The following is a 14118-nucleotide window of genomic DNA, read 5'->3' on the forward strand; positions in this document are numbered from 1 at the left end:
TAGTGTAACTTCTTATTTTTCACTTCTACTTGTGTAATTCATTCACATGGTCTGTAATAATTTCTAAACAAGTATAGGGGTGGCTAGTGAAAAGGGATGAGGTCAATATGCATGCTATAGTTGTTAAGGGGGTAGAAAACATGTTGTTAGGTTTATATTCCTAATTGCGCAATAGAAATCATGCTTAGGGTTCATACATGCATTAGAAATCATGCTCTTAGGTCCTATGTTTCCTGCTTCAGCATCTCATCCGTTACTAATCCATGTTTTATGTCTATCATTTAGAAATCCTGCTCTTAGGACGATAACAACATTGGCATAAAAGTTGTTACTCTTGCACTTTCAGAAGTCTTACTTCAATAAGTCTGCAATTCTTGAGTGTATTTAAAAATCATGACTTAGGGATTCTGTTTTTTTTACAATCCTGCCATTTGCATGTGTATATTAGATATCATGTTCTAGGATCCTCTTTGCATTATGACGCCTAGTTAATTACTGATTCATGAAAAGGTAATAAAATGATCTCACACTGTGATGTTTTCTGAATAAAATAGGTAATAATCTCCGCATTCGTATCAACTAGAACATCATGCTCTTAGGTAAAAACCACCTTCAAACTGTTTTAATAATTCTAAATAATTGCTGCATATTACGCTTAGGCAAGCCTTAGGTAATAACTTAAATAAAACCAGAACTGCCTTTATTTAACTGTCAGCATGTTAAAATCAGTAGGCAAGCCTGATTCAGACTTCTTTTCTGAGTCATGTAATAAATCTAATTTTGCTGAAATCACTTAGATACCATGCTTTAGAATTCTGAATTTAGACCTTATCTGTGTATGAGTCATGCTGTCTATGTGCATTACATGTGGAGGTATACTTGAGCCTTTAGTTTGTCTTCCATGCACCCCTTAATTGAAGTCCTACTTGTCATTGTATGTCGCCTTAGTATGTTGCCTTTAAACCTGAGGGTCTGCCTAGAACCTCCTTCTTATAGGATAGGAGTCCCAAATTTCTTCGGGACTAATAGGAAGGGACGGGTAACAGCATGCAATAGGGGTCGAGACCAACCCTCGCTTTGATTACCTTCACGGGGCGGGAAAGGGTAGATATAGATATGATGACCGGTGCGTTAATACCACGTGTAGCCTCTCGTTGAGGAGTGTCATATTGGGTATTGCATTGATGTGATCCATATTACAAACAAACCTAGGACACCCCTCTTTACATTCATAAATGTGCTTAGTTTGTAATTCTTTTCAAAATTTTGCTTCTCATTAATTGCTTTTTCAAACATCTGTGTTCTTAAACTTAAATCCCCTACTATTTGAGCCATACTTGTTTATCTGCTACTTGTACAAATCCACAAAAACTGTTTGGCCGGGAACCACACTAGTGGATCCTGAAGGGTGCCAAACACCTTCCCCTTAGGATAATTTCAAGCCCTTACCCTATCTCTAGTTACCAAACGTAGTTACGAATGAACCCTATAGGTGCCCTAACACACTTTAAAATTTTTAGGTGGTGACTCTTCAAAACCGCAAACCCCCTTTCCCAAAAGGAAAGAGTTGTCCCATAACAAAATGTCATGAACCCGATTCCTCGGAAGGAAAAAGGCGACGCGACACTAATGCCCAAGCCGAGTTGAAGCGGGCCCTCGATCGTGAAAAGAGGATCAAGGAATATGTTCATTGTAGATCCCGAAGTGAGGTACTCGAAGAGATTGGCGCCAGGGGCTTCGTTCTCTCGGAGGAGTTGGCTCGAGCGAGGGTAGAGGAACGTGATGCTCGGTCACTTTTTGCTGATGTCACGGAGAGTAAAACTAGGGATGGTAGGACATAGCCTTCTAGAGCGGAGCGTAGACTTCACCATTTTGTATTTGATATTCGCAGAGCATGTTTGTAAATGGAGAGCACACCTTTTGCGCTTGTAAAAAAGAAAACTTGAAGCTTTATCTCCTTTGTACCTCTTTTCGCATTGCTTTTGACCAGGCGGGCTGGTTTTAGAGTTTTGCGGGAACTCTTAGATTTGTAGTACGGCTCCGGAGCTCATCAGGTAGGACTAGAGGCTTTTGTACGCCCGGTAGACGTGGTTTTTAGTGCAAGCTGGCGATATAGCTCTCCTGCTTTGCATAGCTATTTCGGGCTGAGTCTCCGAGTCAGGCATTGATCCGAGCTTACCTGGCCTTCAATCTCCTATGCCTACACAGGCGGACGATAACAGCTCTTGCGCCTTGCCCTTGGGCATGTGCATTTTAACTATTTTGGGTTCAGTCTCCGAGTCATGTTGCGACTCGATCTTAATTGACCCTCAAGTTTTTTGTGCCTTCATGGGCGGATAAAAAATGGCTTTTATGCCTAGCCCTTAGGCATTTGCATTTTAACTATTTTGGGTTCAGTCTCTAAGTCGTGTTGTGACTTGAGCTTTAATTGACCCTCAAGTTTTTGTGCCTGCATGGGCGAATGAAAATGGCTTTCATATGCCTTGGGTCAAAGCAACCTTTTAGGTATGCGGCCCTGAGGCTCGTGAAGCTGGCGATAGTGGCTCTTACGCTGTACCCTTAAGCATGTATAGTTAACTATTTTGGATCCGGTCTCCGAATCAGGTTACGACTCGAGCTCATTTTAATCCTCAAGTTTTCAATTTTCTTTAGCTGGTGGCACTGGCTCTTACGCTTTTGGTCATTGAAACCTTTTAGTGTGCGGCTTTGAGGCTCGTTTGGCTGGCGACAATAGCTCTTACGCTTTTGCCCTTGGGTATATTGTAGTCTTTGTTTTCCTCTCGTTAAGGTCTTTATGAAATAATTTTGCCTGACTCATCGTCGGTTCGGGAAGAATCTCGATTTCAAGTTGTTAGTGGCGATGTTCGAGCACCTCGAAAGGTTTAGCTCGTAGGCTGAGTAGCTCGAAGCCTTGTGATTTGGAGCTGACATGGTTGAAGCTCGTTTGCCTATTGAGGTATTCTGTTTTAACCGGTTCTTTTCGAAGTAGATTCGAAGTAATGTCCAGCGATTTTGTTAGCGACGGTCGGGTGTCCCTGAGTCCATTAATTTGGCTGGTGCAGTCGTTTTGACCGTAGTCATTGTAGACATGTGATTTTTGACCCTCCCCAAGATTTTACATATTTTTGTATTTAAATATTTAGTTTAGGTCTAATATAGTTATTTTAACTAGTTTTGACCTTTTTACTTTATTTTATCACAAAATGAAAAATTACAAAAAATATTTCTTCTTTTTAGTTAGTTTTAGTTTATATACCTTTTGTAAAACTAAAAAAAATACAAAAATAGTACCTTATTTTTATTTTAATATGATATCTGAAAATACCAAAAAAATAATTTTGTCTTATTATAATAGTTATTTTCTTTAAGTAAGATTAATTAGTAAATAAAATAGTATTTTAGTCTTGTTCACAGAGAAAGAATAAAATTTGGGCTCAAGCAACCCATTTCAAGCTTAATTTTCGGACCTGACCCATAATTACTAGGCCCATACTAATTTAACCTAAAAAAAAACCTACGAAAGCGAACAAGGACTAGACAATTGGGGGATCAGCGGAAAAAGACAAATTACAGACCAAAGGCTAAAGAGCTGACAACTGCAACTCTCAAAAGAAGAGACCCCCCCTGTGATCGTCTTCTTCGAAACCCCATCAGATGTGTCTTCTTCAACACAAAATGGAGAGCAATTAAAAACAACGGAGCCGTTACCTAGGCTTCATCTTCTTCATGGAGAACACAAAAAAAGCTTAGGACTTCTACACCCAAACCCGACAGCCACCCCTGATGCCGGCGACCCCTCACGCCGAACTCCATCTCCAGCCACCTTCACAGAACCAACCCACCGAAAAACACCATCGCCGCCCGTCTCCACCAGCTGCTATAACAGCAGCGACGAACACACTAGACACACGACCACCACACCCAGAACACCCTAAAAGCCCGCTGCTGCTCCATCCTCATTCATGCCAAGAACCCGACGTCCACACTCACTCACACACACAGAAACGAGGAGGAGTGGAAAACGAGAGGAGCAAAAAATTCGAGGTTCCGGTCGAAAATTCTGTTCTTAGGCTTTGTTGTTCTTTCTCGTTGGATTATAGGATCAAGGACTGTGTATTTGTGATTTCTTTCCACTGTTACATTGAAGAACTCTTTTAACGGAGCTTGTGCTTTCCAAGTTTTTGGTTCGAATTATCGCTGTCTACCAAGTGCCTTGAAGTTCAGATTTCCGTCGTTTGTTTTGTCACTGAATTTCGTGGCTTGCTTTTCGTGCTTCAGTAGTTGTGTTTCATTTTTCTTTCGCACATCAATTGATTCAAATTTCATCTTCAGATTTGGTTATTTATGTCTCAGCTTGAGTTTTTACAAATTAAAGTTGCTGGTTCGAGCTATGCCGTTAAGTTTGTGTTGGAATTCTGAATCGGAGTGTGCTTGGGTTCGTCGGTTCATGGTAGTTCTACTTCGGGTTCAAGCATTACTTTTAGCTCATATCTAATCAACGTCGAAAAGGTCCTCGTTCTCGTTGAGGTTCAACTCTTCAATCCTCTACTTATTTCATTGTAGCTGAATGTTAATCGCTTGTTTGGTGATTTGGTTCGGTGATTTGTTTGGTTATTATTTCCGGTTTTGAGTTTGTTCATGTAGTTATCTAATCGCATGCTATTCGAATTGGTTATAGCTGAACATAATTTTGTCACAATATAGAAATTGGGTTGCTATTCTTCAACTGAACTACGTCAAATTAGATTAAAGGGGCTCTGGTGAGCATTTCATGTGACCCTGCCATAATTTTGTATAATAATAATAAAAATAAACATGTGCATTTCATGTGACCCTGCCATAATTTTGTATAATAATAATAAAAATAAACATGTTATAAATCCGGATGTACATTTCATGTGACCCGACTTTAATTTCCAATAATATTTAATAATTAAACATGTCGTGAACCGCGAGCGCATTTCATGTAGCATGGTTTACGATGTGTTTTCAAAAATAAGCAAGTGTATGACGATCATGAATTTTCCTAAAAACATTAAAAGAAGATAAAAAATTTAAAAATGCACGTAGGTTTTAAAATGTGTAATTAATCAGATAATTAGGCCAATAATAATAGTTGAGCAACCGTGCTAGAACCACGGAACCCGGGAATGCCTAACACCTTCTCTCGGGTTAACAGAATTCCTTACCCAGATTTTTGTGTTCGCAGACCATAAATAAGAGTCAACTTCCTCGATTCGGGATTTAAACCGGTGACTTGAGACACCATAAATCACTACAAGAAAAAGCCTTATTTATGACCAACTTTTAGGGACGAGTTAATAATCTCGTCAGCAAAAATATATTTATTGGGACGAGATAATATTGCGGTCCTTAATACTATATTTTATTACGAAGGTAGTAAATCCGGTCCCTAAAGAAAGTAGTGACTGGTCCCAAATTATAATTGAGGGACATTGAGCGTGACACTGTACCGCCAAATCCAATACCAAAATATTAAAACAATATTATTTTATGAAAAATCAAGCGCCAAAACTAATATATTGAAATAAAAAATTTTAAAAAGTCAAGAAACTCTCTGTATTCTAAAACACAAGTCGCGAACATAAGCTCTGCCCTAGTTTCTGCGCGCCAAGCTCTGCCCAGTTTCCGCCAAGCTCTGCCTGTCGCCTTTACTGTGTTTTCTCAAAATACAAGTTGTGAATCTGGTGGTGTGTGAATTTGCCCAAGTTTCCATCTCGCTCGTTGAGAATCCGTGAAACTCTCTGTATTCTGATACACAAGTCGCGCCATAAGCTCAGCCCTAGTTTCCGCCAAGCTCTGCCCGTCGCTTTTACTATGTTTTCTCAAAACACAAGTTGTGAATCTGGTGGTGTGTGAATTTGCCCAAGTTTCCATCTTGCTCGTTGAGAATCCGTGGTATGCCCCTTCTTTCAAGTTGCTCTTTTCACTGATTGCTTCGCTTATTCGAGTTCTTCGATCTTCTTTTTCTTCTCCAACATAAAAAGTTGGGTAAGGTTTCATATTTTGGTATTTTTTTTCTTTTACAAAATCAGTGAAAAGATTATTGGGTTGGGATTCCTAGTTTGATAATTTAATTTTCTGAAGTTTATATAAAATTGTGATTCGTTATCCTCAGCGGCAGATTTTAATTGCCTTCTTTTGCTTCGTTGATGTGTGTTTCTGCCTTCGCCATGGGTTAACTAATCCCTGTAACTAGCAGTCTTGTTTGTGTGCTATAGAAGAGTGCCGAAAGCACCTTCTTGAATTGCTAATTGTGTTTTGTGAAAAGCTGGTGCATAAGTTGAGATGGAAAGCTCAAACAAGGAACTCTTATTAATCGCAATGAATGAGATGAAAGCCTGGTACATAAGTTGAACATTAGGCGTTTAGTTATATAGGTGGCTTGTAGAAAAATATTGTGTAAAACATCTTTGTTCATTACTTGGATTGAGTGGCAATTTCAAATTACTGCAATTTTGGTGTTCTGGACTAGTGGATTCCATACGCATTTGTTGTGATCAAATGGCTATTAGATATCCGACTCCTATGTTTTTTTTTCGAGTTTGGTATTTTGTTTGCTTGGACAGTTACAATCCTAGTTGTATATCTAAATGTTTTATGTTGCACTTTTGTTTGTTTGGATGTGTTCTAATTTGCTATGACATTGCTGAGTATAATGGTTAGGACACTTTATCCTTATTGGTCCAAAATATCTGATCTTTTTTCTTAAATGGCAAAATTGTTTTTGCTCAGGCAATATTGTATTGTTGTGATATCTCAAGTTTGATTTTACATGTATTCGTCTAATTGTTTCACTTTAGAATGTTTAATTGTGTCATCAAATGTTTTTATATCAAACACTGGAGTACAAATAAAATTAGGCCAAGGTAGGCTAATCTTAAAAAGACGAGAAAGAATTTAGCTTAAGAGATATTGGGTTTCATGAATGAGAATATATAATAGCTTATAAATTGACCTACAATTGAGAAGTAGGTGATGTTTTAATGTCAAGAGTGATTTTCATGTATTATACTATGTGATATTGAATTGTTGTTTTAGATTGTCTATTTGTCTCTGGAGTGATGTGAATAACCGTGTAAAGGTATTCAACAGTTTAGTATCAAGCCATGAACATTCCTTAGCATGTTGAGTCTATTGTAAGGATCTCTACCCTCCCTTAAATGCATTCTGATCAACTAAATTAGAAAGCGAGGGCTATCGATCAATAGAGTCCAATTACATTGACCTTAATTTTGATCTGAGCACACTAATTTGATGTGGAATGAATCAGATTCAGGTCCTGTATTTGTACACCACTCAAATGAAAGAAGAGAGGATGTACCTTCATAAAATCCTGACATTGGAACACACTTTCCACAAATAGTTGGAGAGCTCTAAGAACATTCTTACCTTTATGGTGAAAATGGAGTAATTTGTAGTGACCATTTATCTGGCTTCACCACCATTTGTCTCTGGTGTGTAGTGAATAATTGTGTAAAGTTATTCAATAGTTTAGTATCAAGCCATTAAAAATAGCTACTCTAGGGACATTGCTTAGCATCTTGAGACTATTCTTTCTCCATTTCATACCAAGTCTTGAGAATCCAGTTGTGTGCATTTGATCGTAACAAGTAGTGTGCATCGTAGTATTTTTCTTATCTTTTATCTTTATTTAATTTAACTTTTATTTACTCTCCAAGGTTATGACACCTAGTAAGTAATGGATGCAACTTGTTGATAATCGGCTCGATAAAGCCTACTTAATCGGAGTGCAACAGTTTTTGGATTATGCTTTTCAGAAAACGGGAGAAGAATATGAGATACGATGACCATGTATCAAATGTTGTAATACAACTTTAGGAACTCGTAAGACAGTTGAGACACATTTGCATGTATACGGAATAATTCAAAATTATACTTTTTGGTATCATCACGGAAAAAATTTAGATGAGCCACTGTCACAATCGGAAGACGAAGATGGTGATGAACTAGAAGAATATGAAAGTGAAGATGAAGTACAAGAACTATTGAGAGATATGTATCCTAATATTGATGGAAGAACCGTGCACACTGATTGTGATAATTTAATTGAGGAGGAACCAAATATTGAAGCAAAAAATTTTGAAGGATTTCGAGCAGCCACTGTACCAAAATTCAAAAGCTTCAAAGCTTACCTTTTTGATTAAATTGCTTCACATCAAAAGCATGGGTCGTTGGAGTAATGAGTCATTTACAATGTTATTGAAAATGTTAAAAGAGGAGTTGTTACCTGATGGCGCCAATTTGCCAAAATCATATTATGAGGCAAAGAAGATAATTCAAGACCTTGGCCATTCCTACAACAAAATTGATGCTTGTACTAATGATTGCATGTTATACTGGAAGGAGGATAGCTTACTTGATTCTTGCAAAGTTTGTGGTGCGTCTAGATGGAAAATAGATAGATATAGCGGGGAAACAAGGAATAAAAAAGGTAAGAAGATAGCAGCAAAGACTTTACGCTATTTTCCATTAAAGCCTAGGCTTCAGAGGTTGTTTATGTCTACAAAGACATCTAGTTTAATGACATGGAATGCGGATAAAAGAGTTGATGATGGAATAATGAGGCACCCAGCTGATTCAATGGCGTGGAAGTCGTTTGATGAACTTCATCCTTCATTTGCGGTTGAGCCTCGTAATGTTCGACTTGGACTTGCTAGTGATGGATTTCAGCCATTTCGGAATTCAAAAACCTCATATAGCATTTAGCCTGTGGTTCTTATTCCTTATAATTTACCACCTTGGTTGTGTATGAAACAAGAAAATTTTATTTTGTCAATGCTTATTCCAGGTCCATAGTCTAGGCGATGCTATTGATACATATCTTCAACCTTTAATAGAGGAATTGAAGGAGTTGTGGGAAGTTAGCATCGTGGAATGATATTAAGGAAGAAAAACTGAATCATATGTGGGCAGCTATTGAGGTAAGCAAGATATTTATACAGTGAAGATGCACATCATTTAGTTGAATACATGTGTTCCTATTTGTTCCTTTAGTTGAATAGTTTAAATCGGCAATTAATTTAACTAGACTGCTTGAACGTCATGCGATAATAACTCCTCATTAGAGAATTGGATGCCCAATTTATTTAGAAACACATTGCTTTTTTACCCCTATTTAGAAACAGATTCAGTTGCTTGTCTGTTTTTACCCCTATTTAGAAACACATTGCTTGTCTGTGTAAGAAGTGCATACATAAGGTACAATCACACGCACATTAGCCATGAAAATTGACCACACTGTCCAGAAGTACAAACTGGGCAGCTTCCCTTGCTTGATGTCTTTCTATTTTTGTTCCAGCATATCCTCCAGTTTTATTATTAAGTAGCTCAATGTATCTTGATCAACCTGCTATCCATACTGTATATATGTTTAGTATACACATATGGCAATAGATTTGGCCTCGTAGAATCACACACACATGAAGATATTTACATGATATTTCTGTTGCGTGTGGTGCTTGTCCTCCAAATTTTAGAGGTGATCCTTGCTTGTACCCTTGATATCTCAGCAATACCTATGGATGTGAAGCATACTGATCAACTGACATATATATGTGATTTCTTTTGTGATGAATCTGTGCATAATGTGTATGATGTGGTTATAGATGGTGCACGGGACGTAATCAGATTGTTTGCTATACTTCCATATGAGTTGGCAGACCATATCATTGCCAATATTAAGCCTCCAATGATTAGGGATGATCTTATCGAATGCTGGGATTGCTATGGATGGCTTAATTTTGCAACAGATTGTGATTAAATGCTGGACATGTCCAGTTATACCAAGGTTGAAGCCTATTTTTCCATATGAGTTGGCAGACCATATCATTGCCAATATTAACCCTCCAATGATTAGAAATGAAGAAGGTGATGTGTTATATGCAAGGGGTAAGGAGATTCAGTAGTCTACAAATATTGAGGCAGAAGCAGTAGCTATTCTGGAGGCTTTACGCTATTGTGTTCAACATGGATACAATAACATCTTGGTGCAAACTGACTCTTTGTTAATGAAGAATGTTGTGGAAGGTACATGGACTGCACCTTGGGCAGTAGTTGCACATGTGGAGGAAATTAGGGAGATAATGAGGGGCTGCAATAGTACAATATCCCATATCATGCTCTCATCCTTCATGCTTGTGCTTATCTGTATAATTTTTGGAGAATGTTACTGATTCAACTGTTACTTGCTGTAGAGAAACAGTTCAAACTATATTATATGTTAATTGCTTTATAACTGTTGGAGAGTTGCTCCTATCATATGATTATGAGTAGTTACTAAAATTGAACTAATTCATTAACTCAACCCATGTTTTGATTATTGTAGGATAAATTTGAGAGTGTTGACATGAATGATCATCGTGATCATATCTTCGCATGGATGAAAGAGTTATGGAACAAATGGAGAGGACACTTGCATGCAAAAATATGTGACAGATAAGCCAATCCAACAAGCTCTTAAGAATATTCCAAATGGAGTAGACAAGAAAGAATGAGAGTGGTTAGTAAAGGAATATTTTTCTTCAGAAAGTTTTCAGGTATGCCTAGTGATTTAATAATCTATTTGAGTTATCGAATTATGTGTTTCGATGTGTAGTTTCAGTTTAAGAATCACGACTCATGCACCATAACAGGGGAAATGGAAAAGTTAGATCAACAGAATGAATTCGAACTATGAAACTAAAACAAAGGCAAAAACCAATAGTGAGAAACAAACTAAGATGGTCAAGAGGGAGGATTAAAGGGAAGGTCTATGTTCTGCTCTGTTTTAAGTTCTTATTTCTCTGTTCATCCACGCTTCTGATCTTCTCTTCTTTTTCAGTTCTTATTTCTTTGTTCTTGCTCTGCCCTGTTTTCTCTGTTCACTTGATATCCCTGGAGGCTAAGTTTATTCTGAAGCTTTTTAGAAGCAACTTATGTTTAAGTTTATTAAATTTCTTACATTTAATCTTAATGTTTCACAAATATAGGCGAGAAGCAACAGGAATGCGGCAAATCAAGCTAAGTTGAAGATGCTTCATCATATTGGTAGAAAGCCTATTCGTGAGATCATTTATCGAAAGGTATTATCATAAAATTTCTATTTTCCCAAGAAAATATTTACGAGCTATTCTTTGACATGTTTGCCTTTGATGATGTAAAGGGCGGAAAAGATGGCAACCCACCGGATTTGGCAACAATTTTTTTTGAGACCCGTAAGAAAGATAACAAGCTTGATGAACCTGAAGCAATTGAAAAACATGTATGTTTGGAAAATTGAATATGTAAATTACTTGAAATTATGGTGGATTCTGATTTTAAATGTTTTTTTATATATTTTGTAGGCTCAAATCGACGAAATAGTTCAAGCAGATCCATCTCTACCTAGCGTAGAGATTGTAGAAAAATGTTGTGGACCTCAAACTCGTAGCCATGTGTTTGGCTTTGGGGGTGGAGTGAAGGCAAAAGACTTGAAAGGTGGAACTTCTTCAAAGGCTGAATTACTGTCTGCACTACGTTCAACTCGAGAAGAAAATAAATCTTTGAATGAGGAAAACAAATCCTTGAATGAGCGCTTGTCTACCTTAAAAGATGTGATGAAAAAAATGAGGAAAATGAGAGAGTACTTTGCTGCTCAACAATCACATGTCCCGCTTACAACGACATCGCCCATTTCAACTGAATGACCTCTGTTTTTGTCTGCTGACCAAGTTAGTAACAATATACCCAACTTTTATTTTTTATTCATGATTTGCTTATAGTCAATTTCTATATTACATATTTGTGCCTCCAGAAAGTTTTGCACATGATGTGCCTCCAAAAAGTTTTCCCTCCTCCTCTGGTACCTTCACAAAGAAAGTTTTGCATACAGTCACAATTTACCCCTTAACAGAGCGAGCAGTAATATTAGACTGCCGGGAAGATTTCTCTCCAGTTACTGGAGTTTTTGTTCAACGCCCAATTTCCTTAGCTCGATCAGACCTTCCTCAACTAAAAATATAAATAGTGAACTATTAGAAAATGAATCAGTCTTTATATCATGTCCTCTGCGGGTAATCTATCTGTTATGTTCGCCAGTGAACTATCTGTTCTGTTAGCTAGAAGATGAATCTGCGAGTGGTTGTGTCATCGTATAGTCCCTCAGTGATAGTTTATCTAAGTTTATCTCTTCCAAAGGTTCTGCAAGTTGCTTCCTTTTGTACCTCAGTGATAGTTTATCTAAGTTCAACTCTCCCAAAGGTTCTGGAACTCTTAACTCAACTTTGATGTTGCTTAGTTATCTTAGACTTGATTGGGGCTATAACTGTGACGAGGCACAAGAATTGTCATGATATACATTCTGGTAAATTGCAGCCCCTATGAACTTGTTATCGCAACTACTGCAGATGCTAATTCTATCAACTCTTGGTAACCCTCGCAGCCCCTATGTCACACTCTCTGTAGAATTGCCTAAGAGAATGTATGTATAGTGTATCTTGGTAACCCTCAAAGCTGCAACTGTAGAAGGTGGATAAATCTTCTCCATTCCGAACTGCAACCGCTTGGTGCTATGATTGCCGGTAATGATAGTCTGATTGATACCATCACCAATCATCATTAAATACTTCTTGTTCTTGGCGATGGAGACATACTCCTCGTATATACCAGCAGTAATGTATATTAGAAAATAGCTTGAAGTGGACATGGAATTGTTTGGAGCAGTAGCAACAGCATCAGTTATGGTGCTGAAATTCCCACTTCCGTCCTGGTTTACTATCACGTCCCTCACCAGAACCTGGTCATCATCATCTTGGTGCTGGAGTAGCTTTCTCCTACTAACAGTCTCCAAAATTGCTTGGTTTTGTGCAGACATTTTTAATGGAAAGTGACCATTTTGGAAGGCTAGCTGTTTTTGGTTTTGTTGCTTAGTTTCTTCTGTGTGCCCTTTGACATTTAAACTGAATGCATAGTCTTTTCAGCTGATAATTCTTCTATTCAAAAGGAACCGGAAAAAAAAGAGAGTAGAAAATGAGAGTTAAAAATGATTTACGTTTTATTCTCTATACCAAGTGTCCAAACAAATAACCTATAAGCAAGAGCGTGCTTCATTTTGCACTGGAACAGAAGCATACTATGTCGTTGTTGGTCTCTTGAATGGTAAATCTCGAATTGTCGTACCGGGATTTATCAAACCAAAGTAAGATTAGCCATCCCAAAGCTTTTCTAATTAATTTTTTTTAATATTGTTATAGCCTTGTTGATGTTGCTGATGTTACCTTGTGAATTTAGACTGCTTTTGGGATAAGCGATTTAACTATTGCTCATATAAAATTATATATGTTATTTTACCAATAGTTATTTATTATTTTAAAAACTTTTGTACTTGCAGGTTTTGAAGATTGAAGTTACAAGTCAAGATGCAAGTTTAGAAGATGCACAAGCTATTATTATTTTGCTAAAAATGTTATGCAAAACTTGATATCATAGTCTAGCTCAGGATGTTAGCTAAGTTTTTTTTTTTGTTGAGGTGTTGAGAAAACATAGAAAGTAACATCATCATGGGATTTGAACTTGATATATTATCTTTTTATATCTGGATTATTCAATACCAATTTGATATTTATTGATAAAAATTACTTTTTGTTGCATTGAGCTTTTAGGACTACTCATGGTTATTAAATATTAATAGATCATGAATATGATCGCTAAATTACAAAATTATTTTAAATAGGGACTTCGTCTCTAAACATAATCTAGAAACAGTATAAGGTTGGTCAGGAAAATGGTTTAGCGACCGGATGTTTTGTCGGTCTCTTATAGATAATTTAGGACCAGTTGGAGTTGGTCGCTAAAACGATTTAACAAAGGGAATATATATATTTTTCATCGCCTATTAGGGACGAGAAATGTAGTCTCTAAAAGTTATTCCCGACCAGGTTTTCTGTTAAAAGACAATTTAGGACCAGATACAGTTGGTCGCTACAAAGATTTCATGACGGGAATAAATATTTTTTCATCGCCTACTAGGGACGAGAAATGTGGTCTCTAAAAGTATTTCACGACCGATTTTTTTGTCCGTCTCTAAAGTGATTTAACGACCAGGTATTAAGACCCGTC

At 37.3% G+C, this 14118-nt stretch overlaps 1 protein-coding gene across 10 annotated transcripts; it reads left to right on the plus strand.

Moving 5' to 3' along the window:
• The first annotated feature begins 3551 nt into the window (after positions 1-3551).
• On the plus strand, positions 3552-13607 carry LOC104247740 (uncharacterized). 10 transcript variants are annotated; one of them, XM_070147477.1, is made up of 7 exons: positions 3552-8966; positions 10370-10580; positions 10677-10791; positions 11013-11105; positions 11186-11284; positions 11367-11732; positions 13391-13607. In XM_070147477.1, the coding sequence occupies exons 3-6, from the start codon at positions 10717-10719 to the stop codon at positions 11706-11708; spliced, it is 609 nt and encodes a 202-aa protein (XP_070003578.1). In that variant the 5' UTR covers positions 3552-8966; positions 10370-10580; positions 10677-10716; the 3' UTR covers positions 11709-11732; positions 13391-13607. The 10 variants fall into 10 exon arrangements, with proteins under 10 accessions (XP_070003578.1, XP_070003579.1, XP_009802127.1 ...); XM_070147478.1 differs by having other exon boundaries at positions 3552-8476; positions 8834-8966; positions 10370-10791; XM_009803825.2 differs by having other exon boundaries at positions 3552-4527; positions 7704-8966; positions 10370-10791.
• Positions 13608-14118: the final 511 nt, after the last annotated feature.

This window comes from Nicotiana sylvestris, chromosome 6, assembly GCF_000393655.2.
Source record: "Nicotiana sylvestris chromosome 6, ASM39365v2, whole genome shotgun sequence".
Lineage (NCBI taxonomy): Eukaryota > Viridiplantae > Streptophyta > Magnoliopsida > Solanales > Solanaceae > Nicotiana > Nicotiana sylvestris.

Coding starts and splice junctions, on each gene's coding strand:
- LOC104247740 (XM_070147476.1), top strand. CDS start 10,717: ATGAAACTAAAACAAAGGCAAAAACCAATAGTGAGAAACAAACTAAGA. Junction 11,106..11,185: donor GTGAGATCATTTATCGAAAG/GTATTATCATAA, acceptor GATGATGTAAAG/GGCGGAAAAGATGGCAACCC. Junction 11,285..11,366: donor CTGAAGCAATTGAAAAACAT/GTATGTTTGGAA, acceptor TATATTTTGTAG/GCTCAAATCGACGAAATAGT.